The sequence below is a fragment of the Trachypithecus francoisi genome, unplaced genomic scaffold, assembly GCF_009764315.1.
Source record: "Trachypithecus francoisi isolate TF-2019V2 unplaced genomic scaffold, Tfra_2.0 Lachesis_group1, whole genome shotgun sequence".
In the NCBI taxonomy this organism is placed as follows: Eukaryota; Metazoa; Chordata; class Mammalia; order Primates; family Cercopithecidae; genus Trachypithecus; species Trachypithecus francoisi.
The window spans coordinates 80,408,137-80,426,310 of record NW_022681454.1 but is presented as its reverse complement, the minus strand read 5'-3'; the positions used below and the strand labels follow the sequence as shown (position 1 = coordinate 80,426,310).

The following is an 18,174-nucleotide window of genomic DNA, read 5'->3' as shown; positions in this document are numbered from 1 at the left end:
TGCCCACTTCTTGATAGGGGAGGCCCTCAATCCCCTAGGGTGCCCTATGTTCTCGCATAACCGGGGGATGACTCATGCCCCTGTAATTTCTTTCTCTAGAGGGCTTGAGGACCTCCTGGGCAGGGGTCTAGTTACCCCTCAGATCAACAAAATAGGGCTCCTGTGTCAGCATCTACACTTCCTCCATTCCCCCCTCACCCTTCTCCACTTACTGAAGCCCCTTTCCTTCAGCAGAGTGACAGGAATGGTTTCCATGGCTCTGTACACCGCAGGGACACATAGTGTGGGTCCATTTCCAGCCGCAACACAATTAAAATGGAGAGAAAACAGAACAGCTTAATGATCCTTCTGGGATGGCTGAAATGAAGCTCTACTCCGTATTCCAGTCTACCTAGTTCTCTTCTGTTTGGTCCTCTCAGGAAATAGTCTTGAAGCTTGCTGGTGCTTGGGTCACCTTTTCATAAGAACCTGGTTTCCTTAAGTTTGGTTTCATTACTTAGGTATTTAGGAAACTAAAACATCTTTCATCAGAAGGGTACTTCAGTCTGGATTCGAGCTGAAGTAGCCCTTACCTGAGGCCTTCAAACACACACACACACACACACACACACACACACACTCACATGCGCGCCTGCACGTGTATGTGCCTGTACACATATGCATTTATGCAGGTCAAGCATAAAGCATGCACACGTGTGGCTTGATAAGCTGTGAGTAGGAGGGCATAGCTAGAGTAGGATTTGAAATGTCTCCCTATTTACTGATATCATTATCTGCACAGTTCTAAAGGCCCCTCAGGCCCCTCACATCTGTTTGGGAAAAGCCAGGGTCAAAAAATACACTTTAACTCTGGTCAAGAGGCTATTTTCTCATCTGGTCTAAGGCTGGTCTCATATTTCCACTGGCCTGAGTTTGAGAAGCTCAGGCCCACTTTCTAGTTTGCACTCCTGCCTGCCTTCCTCTCAGCAAGCCCCAACGCAGCAGGGGCCACCTCCATGAGCTCCTGGGGCAGTGAGAGAAAGGGTTGGCTTGGAGGTGTGACACAGCCAGAGAGGGCAGAGCACAGGGGGTCACGACCTCCCCCATCCATCCAGCAGTCTGACAACAGCTTTTCTCTCTTTTCAAATGATTGTTTTTAAAATGGAGTCTTTTCTCAGGGCTTTCAATAAATGTTTGGCAAATGAAAACAAAACTAAATGAAGTAAAAACCAAATAAACCTTAGCAAGTGGCATCATATCTGAAATTTTCTAGTAACGCTGACTGTATAAAACCCCTCTTGAGTAGGACAGTCCCGGGAAGTGCATGAGGCAAATAAACAATAGAAGCCCTCTTTCCAAATATGCTTGAACTGATGTGTGATTGGAAAAGTCATTAAAAGAGGGGGATCATGGAAAATCAATCTTTCTCTTACAAACATTTCTAAATTACTCTATCCACACCTCCATATGTATAACTATATATACATATATGTAATCTTTAAATTAAAATATAAATGTGTTTTCACTCACTAATCCTTTGATGACAGACCAAGGTAATTATTTTTTATTTTTTATTTTTTTTTAGTATTGTCTGCTGATTAGAGTTCTTTTTAAAAAAACATTATTTACCATGTAGGATTTCTGACATACCATATGCAATCCCATTTAAAGTGGAACCAGAAGTTAAAGACACCTGCAGCACAATCTGAGGACAGAATTCTTCTAGATTTTAAATTGTTTTCTTCAATCTTTTACATTTGCCTTGTTCACACCTAATTCAAAAGCATTTTATTAATGACCCATTTTTACTGAGTCTCTCACAAACATCCAATTTGGTTTTCACTGAGACAATTTTCTTTTAGAGTTCATACTTCATCAGTATGTGAGAACATTTAATTAAATCTTGCAACTTAATAACAAGTACAACTGGCACACACAGGTTTGAGAACAAACACAGTTGACTTTCGGAAACACACAACTCAGCTGGGAGGAGCAGGTGTGCACAGGACATGGACACAGCTTTAGAGCTGTGATTGGTCAGGGTTTTGGTGTTAGTCCTATTTTATAAAAGGATTGTGAAGTGTGAGTGATTCCATTCACCTGACTGGGTCAAGTGGAGGCTGGTTTAGAATGTATAAATTATATCTATTATATATACATATATTTATTAGATACATTACATATAATTTATATAAATCAAAACCATATAAGTACATATTTCTGAGGTTCTATATTTATACTACCCAGGCAGTTGTATCTGTCATCAATTTCATGTTTTATAACCTAATGTAGCTTTAAGTTCTAACATAAAAAAATTATAGTCTAGGTGGAGTGGCTCATGCCTGTAATCCCAGAACTTTGGGAGACCGAGGTGGGAGGAACACTTGAGGCTAGGAGTGTGAGACCAGCCTGGGCAACACAGCAAGACTCTGTCTCTACAAAAAATTAAAAAAAAAAAAAGCCAACGTGGTGGTGCACACCTGTAGTCTCAGCTGCTTGGGAGGCTGAGGTGGGAGGATCACTTCAGCCCAGGAGTTTGAGCCTACAGTGAGCTATGATCACCACTGTTCTCCAGCCTGAGTGACAGAGTGAGACTCTGTCTCAAGAAAATTATAATCTAGGTTGTCAGACATCAGGTTTTATAGGGATAATTTTCCCCTTCATTGTAGAGTTCTTGAGTTACGTACCACACAGCAGGGCGCCTCAGCAGGTGTGGAGGTAATGATATAAAGAGGCCTGGATTAGTGAGGAAGGCAGACTAACAAAATTACAGCTGTAACTATCTAGTTGAGGTCACAAAAGGCCAAAGACAAATAGGCATGCACAAAGGGGGACTCCTTCTTGAAGTCCTCCCAGAAGTCTCCCCTCTGGATCCTGCTTGGTGTCTTGGAGTCTCCTAGCCTATAGTTTTTGCTCCCATAGTTATTGCAGTCTGAAGCCTATAGTTATTGCTCAAATGACAAAGGAAGACAGGCGAGAGGAGGCGTGAGGACATGCTCCAGTGGGAGCAGAGACTTTGGACTCTCCTTGCATGCCTAGTACAGTGGTTAGTTCACAGAAGACATTCACTGCATAGTTTTTAAATAAGTGAGTGGGGAAAATAGAGTGGTTATAGAAAAAATAGTTAAATCAGACCAAAAAATGACATAAAGCAGCAGCACTGATTTTCTTGAGTGGCTGATAAACTGTCTCTGCATGAAATTTCAAACAAAGAGCTCCCAGACGGTTTTGAGCAATTGCAGCCTACATGGGTAAGTGGATAAATTCCCAAAAAGGCTACTTGAGAAGAGTAACCTCAATTGGCTGATAAATTCTGTTTGTCTATTTAACAAGCAAAACTAAACTATACATGGTTTAGGTATACACACATATGTGACAAAAACTCTGAAGTTTGTGTTTATCATTCTCCTTCTCTGTTTTAAAGAGAAAGATGGGTGAGGAAGGCAGATTCATCTGGAGGCAGGTAAGCAAAGTGCCAGGATAGGGTAGTAGATTCACAGGTGTTTATTACATAAGTATGTTTTATACCACACAGATCACGTAATTTTTATATGTATCAGCTATTACCTTAAAAATATAACAAAACAAAAACCAGCTGCACTACTTTCTAAAGCCTCCAGCAAATTCGGCTTATTAAAACAGGTGATTAAAGGGGAAAATGACAGGTGAAATCTATTATTATTAGGCAGGTTTGGGATGTGTGATGGATATGGAAAGACTTGTGCATTCAAAAGAAAATGTGACATGGTTGCAAGAGGCTGCCCAGCTAGAATTCTGAGGCTTTTTGTGAGAAATCACGTGGTGGGAAGCCTGAAGGAAGGAAAACCATTGGGAATAGGCTTCAGAACCTGCACAGTCTTAAATGCAGGTTTGCCTGGCAGGGTGCAAAGTTGCCAGAGAGGCCCAGAAAGCGGGAATTCTGTTGGGGATGCAGGCACTGGGACAAGCAGCCCTTTGATCCTGAACATCTGTACTGCTCCAGGAAGCATTGCTACAAAAAGAATAAAATACCTAGGAATCCAACTTACAAGGGATGTGCCAGACCTCTTCAGGAGAACTGCAAACTACTGCTTAAGGAAATAAGAGAGGACACAAACAAATGGAAGAACATTTCATGCTCGTGGATAGAATCAATATTGTGAAAATGGCCATACTTTCCAAAGTAATTTATAGATTCACTGCTATTTCCATTAAACTACCATTGACATTCTTCACAGAATTAGAAGAAACTACTTTAAAATGCATATGGAAACAAAAAAGAGCCTGTATAGCCAAGACGATCCTAAGCAAAAAGAACAAAGCTGGAGGCATCACACTACCTGACTTGGAACTATACTATAAGGCTACAGTAACCAAAACAGCATGGTACTGGTACAAAAATAGACACATAGACCAATGGAACAGAATAGAGATCTCAGAAATAAGACCACACATCTACAACCATCTGATCTTTGACAAACCTGTCAAAAACAAGCAGTAGGGAAAGGATTCCCTACTTAATAAATGGTGCTGGGAAAACTGGCTAGCCATATGCAGAAAATTGAAACTGGACCCCTTCTTTATGCCTTATACAAAAATTAACTTAAGATGGATTAAATACTTAAATGTAAAACCTAAAACTAGGAGAAACACGTGGAGAAAATCTAGGCAATATCATTCAGGATATAGGCACGGGCAAAGATTTCACGACAAAAACATCAAAAGCAATTGCAATGAAAGCAAAAATTGACAAATGGGAAGCATCAAGGAGGCAGAAAAATAGACGATCCTAGATAATCACGAAAACAATGGAATAACCCCAACTATTTCTAAAACTTTTCTCTAAGCTGCCTATGTGAAAAATCTCTCTACCTAATCTTCTGACTACCATAATTGTAAAATAACAGTTTATCCAAAGGTTTTATGTGTTAAATAAGGGAAGTGTGGAGGACTATAAAAAATATCATGATACTGTATCACAGCAATTAATACAATTTCATATGTTGGTTATTAGGTTGTCTATTAAATCAATCTAAATACACTGTAGACAAAGAGATTCTGAAGTTCAGCATTCAGAGTAAACTGAAATACAATGTTTGAGGTTATTTCTTTAAAAAGGTAGGCATCAGATTTTTGATCAGTTATCTAATGTTCTATTATCAGCTGTCACTATGGGAAAATCAGATCTCTTATAGCATTTTGACTTTGGGCCCTTTTTCCAGCAATTAAACTTACTGTAAGTGGGGGAAATGCCCATATACAGCCACTTATGCCAGGCTAAGGTTCATCAATCTTCCCATTCCCAAGGAAGGCAGCACACAGTCTCCTACTAGGAATTGCAGCCAAGTTCTCAAACAGGCATATCTCACTAGGAGTGCTTCCTAAAAGGTGGATTGTTTTTAGTCCATTGAATTAATTCTATTGAATAACAAACTTGCCATTTTCACTATAATAAGTTCCCTCTCAAAGTGTGTTGACATTTCTGGTGGTTCTGAATAGCTTAAAATGGTTTGCTGGACTCTCAGAGCTGACTTGAGAGACTATCTGGATCTGCTTGTTTTCAAAAGTTGTGGGGCAGTAGAGCCCGGGGAGCTACGCTGCACCTGATAGAAGAACACTATGACATTATTACCACTGCCTTCGTCTTCTGAACTAGGAGAAAACAAGGTACAGAAAAGAGTTACCACAACTTGCCCATGAGTTAAGCACAGCTGGCGGTTTTCCTGTTAATATTTGTTTACTTCTTCTTTTTTTTTTTTCAGAGTAGGGAGTGGAGGGTGCTACAAAAGATGAAGCAGCAATGAAGTTAAGAAAACACAGGATAGATGAAAACTTATGGTGAGGAAATTTTGATCTGCTTACTTTATTTTTCTTTGAATTGGGAAAAGACTGCCATAATTTGATTTTAGCAGGAAATATTCCCCCAGTGTATAGTTTCAGAATGAACGGGCCAGTCCAGCTTCTCAGAGACAGTGACATGGAAGCCCAGATGCATCTTCTGTGGATAGTTCTTTTGAGACCTGCTGGAGGCTGATCCCTCCTGCCCTCCAGGACGCATATCCCATGTGCCACTTCCTGCAACAAGTCCCATACCTTCTTACCCTCCACACTGTCTACCCCTATTTTTCATCACGAAGATGTGTGGCTATATGTGTGGGAGGAGGATTCTACCTGATGCAGCTGCAGCAGAGGCCCCAGGGCTCCCCCAAGAAGACCACCTAGAAGGTTTCCTGGAGGTGCAGGCCAAGAAGGAAGCTGTGAAGAATGACATCAGGTATACTATTTCTGCTCTTTTCTGAATCTTAGCCCAAGACCAGTCTTGTTGCTGGTTTAAAAAATAGTACCAAAGGGCCACCTCACATGGTGATTTGTTTAAAGAGACAAGCTTATACTTTATTTTAGAAATGCCAATAAAATTGGAGTACAGTGTGGGAGTCATATGGTGACACTTCTGGCTGTGATGTGCCCCTGGAAAATGCTTTTCTTTTTTTTTTTTTTTTTTTTTTGAGACGGAGTCTCGCTGTGTCACCCGGGCTGGAGTGCAGTGGCCGGATCTCAGCTCACTGCAAGCTCCGCCTCCCGGGTTCACGCCATTCTCCTGCCTCAGCCTCCGGAGTAGCTGGGACTACAGGCGCCCGCCACCTCGCCCGGCTAGCTTTTTGTATTTTTTTAGTAGAGACGGGGTTTCACCGTGTTAGCCAGGATGGTCTCGATCTCCTGACCTCGTGATCCGCCCGCCTCGGCCTCCCAAAGTACTGGGATTACAGGCTTGAGCCACCGCGCCCGGCCGGAAAATGCTTTTCTTATTCGGTTACAAAGAATAAGTCATTCAGAGTTTAGCTTGTCTGCTAATTACACAAATCTCTGTCACAACTAATTGTCCATTTGCAGAAAAGGATGGAATCAGAAGACCAAGTCATGGCATACTTAAAAGCCTTTCAGACTACTGTCTGCCTTCCCCACCTCTTGTTCTCACTGTTATTTGGAAGAGTTCTTTAAAAATCTTCTTTTTCCCATTATGTTTCTTGAGGTCCAGCCTTACCATGTTATCATAAGATTCTGTAAGTATTGGGGGAATAGTAGTGTCTTTTTTTTTCCATATTTTTGGGGAAGGCAATAATATGGGATTATTTTGTAATCTATTTGAGAAAGAGGCAAGAATAAAAGGGAAGCTTAGTGGCCTAATGTTTCTTTCATCCCTTTGTTTCTTAGAAGAGAAGGGCAATTTGAGTTTATTTTTCTTCCAGTAGCAGACAGATCAGATGAGGCCCCCACTTTCTCCCCTCCCCCAACACACACACAAATCACTCTCTGCCCCAATCTAAGGTTCCACTGCACCTGTTGTTGTAAATCTCCATTGAACCGAGCCAGCATCACTATGCCTGAAATTTAAGCCCCCCCTAATGAGGCCCCTTATCTATCACTTCTCTCTATTTTCTTTTGGAGGCAGCATGAATTAGTGTATAGGTTAGGCATGCTCGATTCAGAGTTGGGACGCAGTCCAGAGAGGGTTGCCAGTGGGCCGTGGTGAGGAGGAGAAGGGTGGAAATATTCCCCTTCTTCTCATCCCTTTCTGAGGCAAGGCTGAGCCTTGAAAGTGGATTCCAGAAACAAATGCAGAAAAATCAGGGAAGCTTACGGAAAGACATCTCCCTCTTGAAAGTCACTTAGGCTCAAAGCACATTCAAGTAGCATTGCAAGCAGGGTTAGGATCTGGAAGAAGTAGGACAGAAAGCAGCAGCTCTCTCTGCTTCCCTGACCCTGAGGACAGGGCTAGACTTCCTGCTGGGGTACAGAGGCTGCTATCTGCAGCCTTCTAGGTACTCCTTACCTGGCCCAACCCCACTCCAGACTTAAGCCCCCATGGAGATACTCACTCATTTCCTTCAGCCTCTGGCAGAGATAACTAAGATGAATCTCATTGTTTACAGGACTATTTGAACTCTTAACTGAGTTATCGCAAAGATTTAGGATTTCTAGGCTTTCACTTGTTTCTGTGCAGGGACAATTTCAAAAGGGTTGGAGAAATGCACAAGGATGTAAGTTCCAAGGATGTTCATGGCAATATTGTTAATAATAGTGAAAAACTGGAATTAAATATCCATTAATAGGAGGATACAAATCAATGTGTTTGATGTATTTATTGATAAAAGATGACCATGCCAGATTAAGCGACAAGAGTTGGTTGCTGAAGAGTATGAATGGACATTATTGTCCCATAGAACTTTCTGCAATGATGAATAGTCTATACCTGTGTGGTTCCATACAGTAGCCACTAGCTACATATGGCCAGTGAGTACTTGAAATGTGGCCAGTGTGACACGGGATCTCAATTTCAAATTGTATTTAACTTTACTAAATCTAAATAGCCACATGTGGCTAGTGGTTACTGTATTGCATTGCACAGCAGTAGAATGTAAGTCCAGTGGGAATAAAGATCTCTAATTACAATGAATAGGAGCTTCCCAAAACAGTGCTTGTGCTTGGCATATGGAAGAAGCTCAATAAACAGTTGCTGAATGAAACAATTGCCTGTTAAGTGTTATTGTGTCAGGAATTATGGGAGATTTCTTTTTCCACTTTATATGCTTCTGTTTTGATTTTTAAATAATATAAGTGTTTAATTAACAAGAACAACAACAAAATTCTGTGTGGAGACTGAAGCAATTCCACCTTGAAAGCTAATCTACCATGTTGGCTCCTGATCAACACCTGTTCCAGGAAGACCTCTAAGATTTCCAGTTTATCGATTGTTCCTTGTGTAAGAGCACATACTCACTGTAAATCCTGCCCTTAGGTCAAATATCCTTGATGTTGTAATATTTTGATTGTTCTACATATACCTTCTGAACCAGCCCTCCCCTATGGTATGTAAACCCTGGGTCTGGGGGTTAATGGCATGGGGATCCACCATTGTGTCTCACCACTGCCTGAGACACAGACATGGCTTCTGTTAAACATTTAAAGTCCCTATTAAATGTTTCTTTCTAAGAAGTTGGATATGTCAGCCTCTTTCTTTGGCATCTCAGCTTCCTCAGACTTTGGGGTAGGTTTGCATAGACCTGCCCAATGCAAAACAAATTCAAGTTCTGAGAAGCAACACATATCTATCTCATCCTTTCCTTTTTCTTTTCTCTTCTTTTCTTTTCTTTAGACAGAGTTTTGCTCTGTTGCCCAGGTTGGAGTGCAATGGCATGATCTCAGCTCACCACAACCTCTGCCTCCCGGGTTCAAGTGATTCTCCTGCTTCAGCCTCCCAAGTAACTGGGATTACAGGCATGCACCACCACGCCCAGCTAATTTTGTATTTTTAGTAGAGACAGGGTTTCTCCATGTTGTTCAGGCTAGTCTCAAACTCCTGACCTCAGATGATCATCCTGCCTCAGCCTCCCAAAGTGCTGGGGTTACAGGTGTGAGCCAATGCACCCAGCCTTCCTTTCCTTTTTCATGGCTGTCTAAATGACTGCTCACTTTGGCTGGTGGGAGGAAGGCTGACTCCTGGGTAGTGATGTAATTTATTGCTGGGTACCTGGATTAACTTTCCCTAATAAACATTACTGGGTGCCACAGCTCCACCTGCTTAAACTTACCCTCCTTTCCTTGATGCCTGGAAAAAACCACAGCCTCCATTTCATTTTTCATTAGTCAATGCAGTCATCAGGATTTCCATATGTCTGAACAAGGTTAACAGCAGTGGGGAAAAAACCTGATATATTGTCTCTGCCATTGAAATATGCGGTCAGGTACATATAGTTTTGTAATTTACAAGGTCAGCCACAGTACTGATTCATAGCCTTTCTAAGTCAATGAGTGTCTTAGTAATAAAACTCTAAAATACCTCTTCACTTCTCCTGAGCGCCCATCAAGTCTGTCTGCCAACTCAGTTTTCAGTTCTCTCCTCAAGTCTTGGTGAACACCAGTTAGACTTCCAATGTCAGGCTGGTCCCTCTAGCTCTGACTCACCTGCTCTTCTCCTTCAAAGCCTGACTCTAGAAGCCAACTCCAGAGCACTCCTCTCCACTCCTCTGCCTCCTTCAGCTCACGGACGTTGTAGCTGCTAGATCCATGTTTCCCAAACTTCAATCATTCATTTATCACCTTCACTTCTGCAACTTCTTTGTACTGTCTACTCCATTATTTACTCAGTCTTCTCCTGTAAGTTGACTTTAAATCAACTCGTGTCTTTTTTAGCTATAAGCTGATCTTCCTTCCTTTCAATAAATATTTATTGAGTGCTGACTACCGCTAGGCACTGAAGGTATATTGTCTGTGCTCACGGAGCCTACACTTCAGTGGTAGGAAACAGACATATACACATAAATAAATCATGTGATATTAGAGGTAAGTGCTTAGAAGAAAAATGGAGGTAGGGGATATTTTACATGTGGCCAAAAAGGGCCTCTTGGAGGAGTTTGCATTTTAGCAGAGACTTTTTGAAGTGAGTAGGCAAACACTACAGATACCTGGGGGAAAACTTTCTGGACAGAAGGGCAGCAAGCGCAAAGGCCCTGAGGCAGGAATGTGCTTAAGTTCTAGAAGAGCAAGGGGACCAAGTGGCTGGCTGAGGGGTAGGGAATGCAGAACACGTGAGAGAGGCAGGGAGGGCCAGATCACATGGGGGCATGTACAGAGTCACAGACAAAGGAGCAGGAGAGAAAAGAGCATGCACATGGATGAAGGCTGGAAAGGAAGGCACATTCACAAGCCTGAACACCTTATTAGGTTGATGCATGGACTTATGTGGGGGCACCAGGAGAGAAGCAGACCATCTGCAAGGGGCTCCTGTAGAGAGCACACAAGCTCTGCACTCCACATGTCCAATTTCAATGTCTCCTCCATCCCTTCCTGACAGTAAGAACATGATGAAATTCAATGGGACAGAAAGCCACATTATGAAACACAATAATCATCCGAATTGTTATAGGAGGAAGCTATAGCATGGCTTCATTGTCACCAGCCTCTGTTGTGAGAGGGTCAATACTGTAATGCCAGAGTCACCAACTGAGCGTGTGAAGAGGAGGGAGGAGAGTGCCAATCTCAGAAGCTTGACATTGGCACCTCTGCCGGATTTAATTGAAAGTGAGCTGGCAAGTGAAGGAAAAACTGAAAATCCTTGGCCAGTGAGGTTAGTTACTGGTTCATTCTGGATCCTGAAAATTCAAGGTTGGTCAAGGTAGCTTTAAGAAAGGAAATGTTCTTATTATTCCAATAAAGTAGTTAAGAATTAAGCCGACGTTTAAATTTCACAAAGGTAGTGCTCACACATTGATTCACTCAACAAATATTTACTAAGTGCCTGCCATGTGACACTGTCCTAAACATGGGTCAGAACAGCAAGCAAAACATAAAAACCTCTGCCTGTATCATACTTCCTCTGCATTTCTTCACTGTGCCTAAAAATGATGAAAATAGTTACATTTATTGAGCACTTACTATGTGCCAAGTACTGTTGTAAGTACTTTATATGTATTAATTCATTTACTCCTCAGAGCTGTTCTATGAAGTAGGTACTAGCATTATCCCCATTTCACAGATGAGAAAAATAAGGCAGAGAGGTTGAGTAACTTGCCTAAGGCCACACAGCCAGTCAATGACAGAACCATTATTTGAACCCAGGCAGTCTGAGTCCAGAGCCCAGACTCCTAAATGTTATGTTTCTACTATTGCAGGAAATCAATACAAATGACTATGATAAAAAGTATAGTACAAACACAGTAAAATAGTCCAAATTTAAATAAACGCTAGGAGAAAGATCAGTTTAAAGTATGACAAACCTACGAGTTACTTAGAAACTGCACTTTTATTACCTGCAAATACATACTGATACTAGGGTTAATCTGTAATATTAGAGGTCTCTACTGCTTGTTGTGATGAACACTTAAAATTAGATTCCAACTCAAGTGCCCTATAGCTAATAACTAACACTTAATGTCCTTAAAATAATGTTTTATTCTCTTAAGCAGGCTAAGCAGTTGCCATTACAATTTTATTGATTTTACTCTTTTGTTCAACGATCCTCACTCTCAATCTAGATCAAAGTAACCTAAATGAATAAGGTTTCATTGTGTTTCAAAGTCAACTCATCTTAAATATTGCTGGACTCTTCATTGGTGTTCAACAATATCCCAGTTCTCCTCTTCTGGTGTGTGGTAGGATTTTACTCTTCTCTGAATGAGGTAGGGATTGGGCAGTAAAACATGAGTGGCAGGGACATGTGCCATTTCTGAGCTGAAGGCTTTAAAAGCCAGTGTCTAATTGACCACTTCCCCTTTCACCTGCCTCAGTAACATGGAAGCCAGGGGACTTCTGGATGTCTGGCAGAACCCTCACAGACCTGAGGTGGACCCAGAGCACAGTGAAGAAACCAGCCATTGTTTTAAACTACTGAGATTCTGGGGTTGTTTGTTATTAGCACAACCTAATAGATACAAATGCCAACCCTGCACATTCTAGGTGAAAAAAACAATGAATAAAGGATCTATACAGCCAATTAGAAAGAAAATAGAAACAAACATTAATTGGCCATTATGATATTTTAGATATTTACATGTTATCACACCTAATCTTCTTGTTATTGGTAATACTGAGAAGTAGGTACTATTTCCATTTTATTTCTGTGGAAACTGATGTTCAGAATTGCTAGTAAGTGACAGAGATGAGTTTCCAGTCCAGGCTTGTCTGAATCTTGTGATTATGCTATGTTGTCTATAAAAAGCATCTGTAACTAGATTACTCTAAGGGCCAAACATAGGAACACTAGGAGGGAAAGACATTCAGTCACAGTCATTCTTTAAAAGGAATAGGATGCTTACTGTGTGTCAGGCATTGTGCTAGGAATCTCAGAGTGAACAAGACAGTTCTGTTGATGAGCTGACAATCTAGTGTGGGCAACAGACAAGTAAAGTGGCAATTTCAGTATGGTGTGATAAGAGCTATTTGACTAGGGTAAGGATGGGGTTAGACTTAAGAGTACACTCAAAGGAATGGAAGAAAGAAAAAATGAAAAAAAAAATAAAGCAGAGAAAGGAAAGCTAGGAAATAAATGAGGAATAACAGTCAAACAGAGAAGCGCCATCAATGTCATCATCTCTTCCTGTCCAGATTTGCACACATTTGGTAAGAATATGCCACACGTTTCACCCTGGCACACATAACTATGGTAGCATGCTGCCACTGGCTGGTGACATCAAAGTCACCTGTGAAAATCAAGGGAAGAAGCTCTGCTCTGCTGTTAACAGCAGTCCCCAGCCCAGCTGGCTTAGGAATTCAAACCCAAGCAGGGAGCCTACATTCCCTCTAGGGCAGCTGGCACCCGCCAACTCAGAAGGACAGAAGGGCAATTTGCTTGCTAGTCTTCCCTGCTGGGCTATGACTCTTGGTCACATTTATCAGAACTTTACTGTGTCTGACCTGCGAGCCACTCAATAAATGTTGATTGGTCGCCTGACAGAATGGACAGCCATGAGGGTGGAAAGGTGCCTAATGAACCTCAGGTGCTGTAAAGCATCAAGAGGACTGAGCCTCTTTAAAGCCCAGCCAAGGACCCCAGAATGGCTGGGGCTAGTTCTGACTACACTCAGCATGTATTAATAGATCTGTATTCTCAGTTTCACAGAGAGATCCCTCCCACTTGGAAATGAAGAAATAAATGGCTCTCCTGAGTGGAAATGTCAGAGTGGGGGCTGCTAGGTCACAATGCAGGACCATGGGATCTAGAGAGAGAAATAAGTCCCACATTAGAAATTAAAGGCACGGTCCATATCTGGGCAGTTTAACAATCTAACTATAGAAGGGTTAATGCATAAGGTAGATTAGAAGATGACCTGGGAGGACTCTTGTAATCTAAGGATTCCAATTGCAGCTAGAAAGAGGAATGTAGCTGAAATGACAGGAAACATGAGCCACTGCTCCTGAGTGCAGATTTCAGAAGGGCACCCCTATGTCCCTATTAAACTGATTTTTCTGAGGGCTCAGCCAGGGAACAATCTGTTTTGTGGTAATGGGCAAAGGGACTTCTTATCGCAGGACTAAGCACTTACAGGAGAAGACACAAACTGATAGAAAGTGTGGAAGGGATGAGCATTTTAAGGTAGAAACAGTAGACACCACCCTATGGGAGTAGGAATGAGCATGTTCTTTTGGGGAGGACTGGTTAAGACCCTTGGGCACACTCTTTCCACTGTTAGAAATGCCCTTCTGATCCTGTGCCTGGAAAACTCTCCTTCTCTCTGCTATAGCAGCTTAGGTGGCCCCTTTCCCATGACACCTCCCTTGATTCCTCCTGGTCCTAGATAGCAGTTTTACAGCCTAGGTTCTGAGCCCCTCTATCCAAGCCATAAAAAAACATGCTAAATCCTGGCACTCTTTTTTTCCTGCAGAAGAGAGGGTAGCCTCACACCCCTTTTCAACATAGTTCCAGAAAGATCTTTTCAGCTGACAAAATTAATTAAGCACATATTAATTGAATACCTACTACGCAGCAGGTAGTTTCTAGGGGATGTAATGGTGAATAAGACAATATACATACCTGTTTCATGGCTCTTACATTCTAGCTGAGGAGGCAGATAATGAACAAATAGATATGTAAGTAAATGTTAGAATGTAATAAGTACTAAAAATATAAACAAAGCAGTGCATGGCAGAGAGGATGGATAGCTTTTCTAACATTTATTTCTGCTTCTTTTGGTGGGTCTTTCTATATAACAGAGGGTGGAAAACGAAACACTCAACTTCTTGGACTCCTTGCCCAGGAGCTGAGATGCTCCCTTGGTAGTCTTAAGAAGATCCCAGAAATACAATGCTGAATCATCACTCCACTGTGTTAAACCTAACTGTCTTCATCACTGGACAGGGAGTATTGGGAAGCCAGACACTCATGCTGGTTCACTTATCTGGCACATAGAAGGCACATGCCAAATGCTTGTTGAATGAATGGCTCCATCTGAAACAGACTGCCTAGCTTAAACAGAGGGCCTGCCCTGATAGGGATGAGGGAAATTTACAAAGTTAGGATGTGGGCACTAGTTACCCACTGCACAGTGGATGCTAAGAGGCCATGTTAATACTACAGGTTGAGTATCCCTTATCCAAAATGCTTAGAACCAGAAGTGCTTCAGATTTAAGATGTTTTGATTTGGGGTTTGGAATGTCTGCATGATACTTACTGGTTGAGCATCCTTAATCTGAAACTCTGAAATCTGAAATGCTCCAATGAGCATTTCCTTTGAGTATCATGCCAGAGCTCAAAATGTTTCAGAGTTTGGAGCATATTGAATTTAGGTTTGGGATGTTCAACCCGCGTATACTAATTAAAGAGAAGCTACTGCTGATTCTTTCCCAGGGCCAAGAGTTTGATGAAAATGGTATATGAAAGGAAAGATTTTTCTAGTGTCTATGTGTTACAGGACTAGAGTATACAGAAAGTGGAGGAAAAGAACTAAAATCTTGACTCTAGATGGTAGAAAGTTGATTGCCAAAGAAAAAGAAAGAGTGAGCAGAAGCTACAGAATATTTGGCAAAATATTAGCTTCTTAGTTTTTAGCCAAGGGACAAGGGGGAGAGTGGGTTGTGGGACATAACGGAGAAGTTGGAAAGCAATGTGCTAGTTTGAAAGAAGTTGAGAGTTCTGATTCCAGTGCCAATGTCATGCTAGAGGAACTGGGAGCTGATCTGGAGAGATGTGACTATCTTAGCTGGAAGTGCTGACTTAGGAGTGGTAGAATCATGCGGCTGTTAGGAGCAAGGCCTCCAGAGCCAGGGAGACTGTTATGAGTCCTGTTCTGCCATTCATTAGTTATGGGGGCCTGAGCAAGTTACCTGACTTCCCTGGGCTTCATAAATTCAATATGAGTGATAAAAGTACCTCCTTCATAGGGTTGTTGGGGGGAATAAATGAGTTACTACATGGAAAGCCCTTGAAACAGTGCCTGACACTAAGAGAAAGGCAGCTTTGTTAAAGTTACCTTTAGGTAGCACTCTCAATGAATGACATCTCAGGAGAAGAAGTACAGAAGGGAGACGGACTAAGGTCCAGGGAAAAAGTATTTTACTCTACTTAATATAACTCAAAACAAGTGGGCTAGTGGCTTGGCCTTGGAAATATTCTGAGCATTTTGATATAAGAATATTCCTCATGAAAATGGTATTTGCCTATATATGAAAGCTGATAGATAACTACGGATATGACCTATATAAATCTGCCATGGCAAGTAAAAGCAAAAAAAAAAAAAAAAAGTCATTAAGCACAAGGGAATTTGGTACTATCTGAATTTGACTTTACCTTGATACTACTAAATAAAATCTTCTAAAATGGTAAAAAATAATTTAAACAAAACAAAGGTGTGGGAGTAGCCCAATGATTCAAGATGGCATGCCTGACACAAGAAGGCCAGCTACAGCCCCCAGCTTCTCTGGCACTAGTGTCAAGAGTATGCCTTACGGAATGTGCTGAATTCCAAACATCCCATATGAAAGAAACTGTTAGTAACTCATGCCTTAAAACAAAACAAAACAAAACAAAAACGCTGTTGAAGATAGACATTAAACTTATGCTAGGTATACGTTTTAGTTTGTTTTGTGCTGCTATAACAGAGTATTTCAGACTGGGTAATTAATAAAGAACATCAATTTACTTCCGCATGGTTCTGGATGTTGGAAAGTCAATGTCAAAGTGCCAGGTGAGGGCCTTCTTGCTGCATCTTCACAGGGTAGAACCAACTGTAGCTTCTCTTTAATTGATATATAGTATTAATCTGGCTTTCAAGCACTTATCATGCAGTGAGTAACTTGTGCCCATATCCTAACTTTGTGAATTTCCCTTATCCCTAACAGGAAGGGCAAGAGAAAACCAACTCCCTCCGTAGAGCCCCTTTATAAGGGCACTTAATCCTCATTCATAGGGGAGGAGCTTTGTTGGTCTAATCACATCTTAAAGACCCCACCTCTTAATACTATTTTATTGGCAACACTTGAATTTTGGACGGGACACATTCAAACCAAACGCTAGCATATTGGGCTGACATGAAGAGAGACCCTGAGCTCACCATGCAATGGTGCTGTATCACCCATCTTGGCTTCCTCGTTCTTCTCCCAGCCCTTCAATGTGCCTAAAATAGAACCATGTGGGAGGGCTGAATTCGGACACATGGTATACCTTTATTTTTAGTCCATTGAAAACATTTGTTTACCAAACAATCACATGAAATGAAAGCCTAACTACAAGAGCTCCAGGATGTCAAAATGTTAAAAGTGCAAACAATTATTTAGCAGTCTTAGAAACTGACAAGGATAATAAGCACTAAAAATATTCTCAATGGGCTTTATTGAATGATAGATAACACTTGTAATTTTAAACACATTCTGTCTCTATTAGTTGTATCTGGATTAATATAATTATATCATAAGACTTCTCAATATTTATTTTATGTCAGAGTGGACTAAGACTGAGAATTCTCTTGTTTCTTTATTCATACGAATTATGTATTACTGCTTATCTCATTTGACAAAAGATTTCCATACTGCAACAATGTTATTGAGTTTTATATCAAAAGGTCTGTGGTTGTGGGAGAAGACATTGAAATTATATTGCTTTTATAACAACCATGTCTTAGAAATGTTAAGTTCCTTCTTATGCCCAAATAGCTGGAACTTAAGAGAAGAACCATGACAAGTAAGGTTAAGGACTAAAGAAAGAGACCATAAGACAGAAAAGGATAACAGCTAACTATATTATTCAGTTCTTTAGAGCCCATGCCAGAGAACTGTGCAACACTGTAAAGAGATAGATGTCATGACTCTTTTATTTAAAAGATTGAATTACCTATGCCTGTTGTTCTAATGACAAATTTATCATCTGAATTTTGCTCTCAAGGACAAAACTGCCTGGTCTCTCTTTTCACATGTTTAACATCATAAGATAAGCTATTTCAACTTCCTAATTTAGTTTTAAATATATTTCAGTAAAGTGCCTGGGCACTGTTGCCTAATGCTTGATCAGAGACATCCCTCTGAGCAGAGCTATAGGTAGGTGAAGTAACCTCCAAGTCAACTGGTGGAAGGAGAAGGTGGCCTCCTTCTGATGTCCACTCCCTGCCCTGCAGTCATTCAATGTCTTTGAGCTACTCAGAGATAACCAAACCTTCCGTGTCCACCTAGCTGCAGGTATTTCTTGACCAACTCCTGTATCAATAAGTAATGACTAAATTAATAATATGGAAT

At 41.2% G+C, this 18,174-nt stretch overlaps 1 protein-coding gene across 2 annotated transcripts in view; it reads right to left on the bottom strand.

Annotated features, from left to right (window-relative positions):
- The window catches only part of SCFD2 (sec1 family domain containing 2), a 562,438-nt gene that overhangs the window by 59,622 nt on the left and 484,642 nt on the right, over positions 1-18,174 (bottom strand). Inside the window, exon 6 of one of the 2 annotated variants that reach the window (XM_033214691.1) lies at positions 10,699-10,803. The exons of the other annotated variant lie outside the window; for it this stretch is intronic. Within the exon in view, the coding sequence (XP_033070582.1) occupies positions 10,699-10,803 (105 nt within the window). The remainder of the gene's footprint in view (positions 1-10,698; positions 10,804-18,174) is intronic. 2 annotated transcript variants of the gene reach the window in all.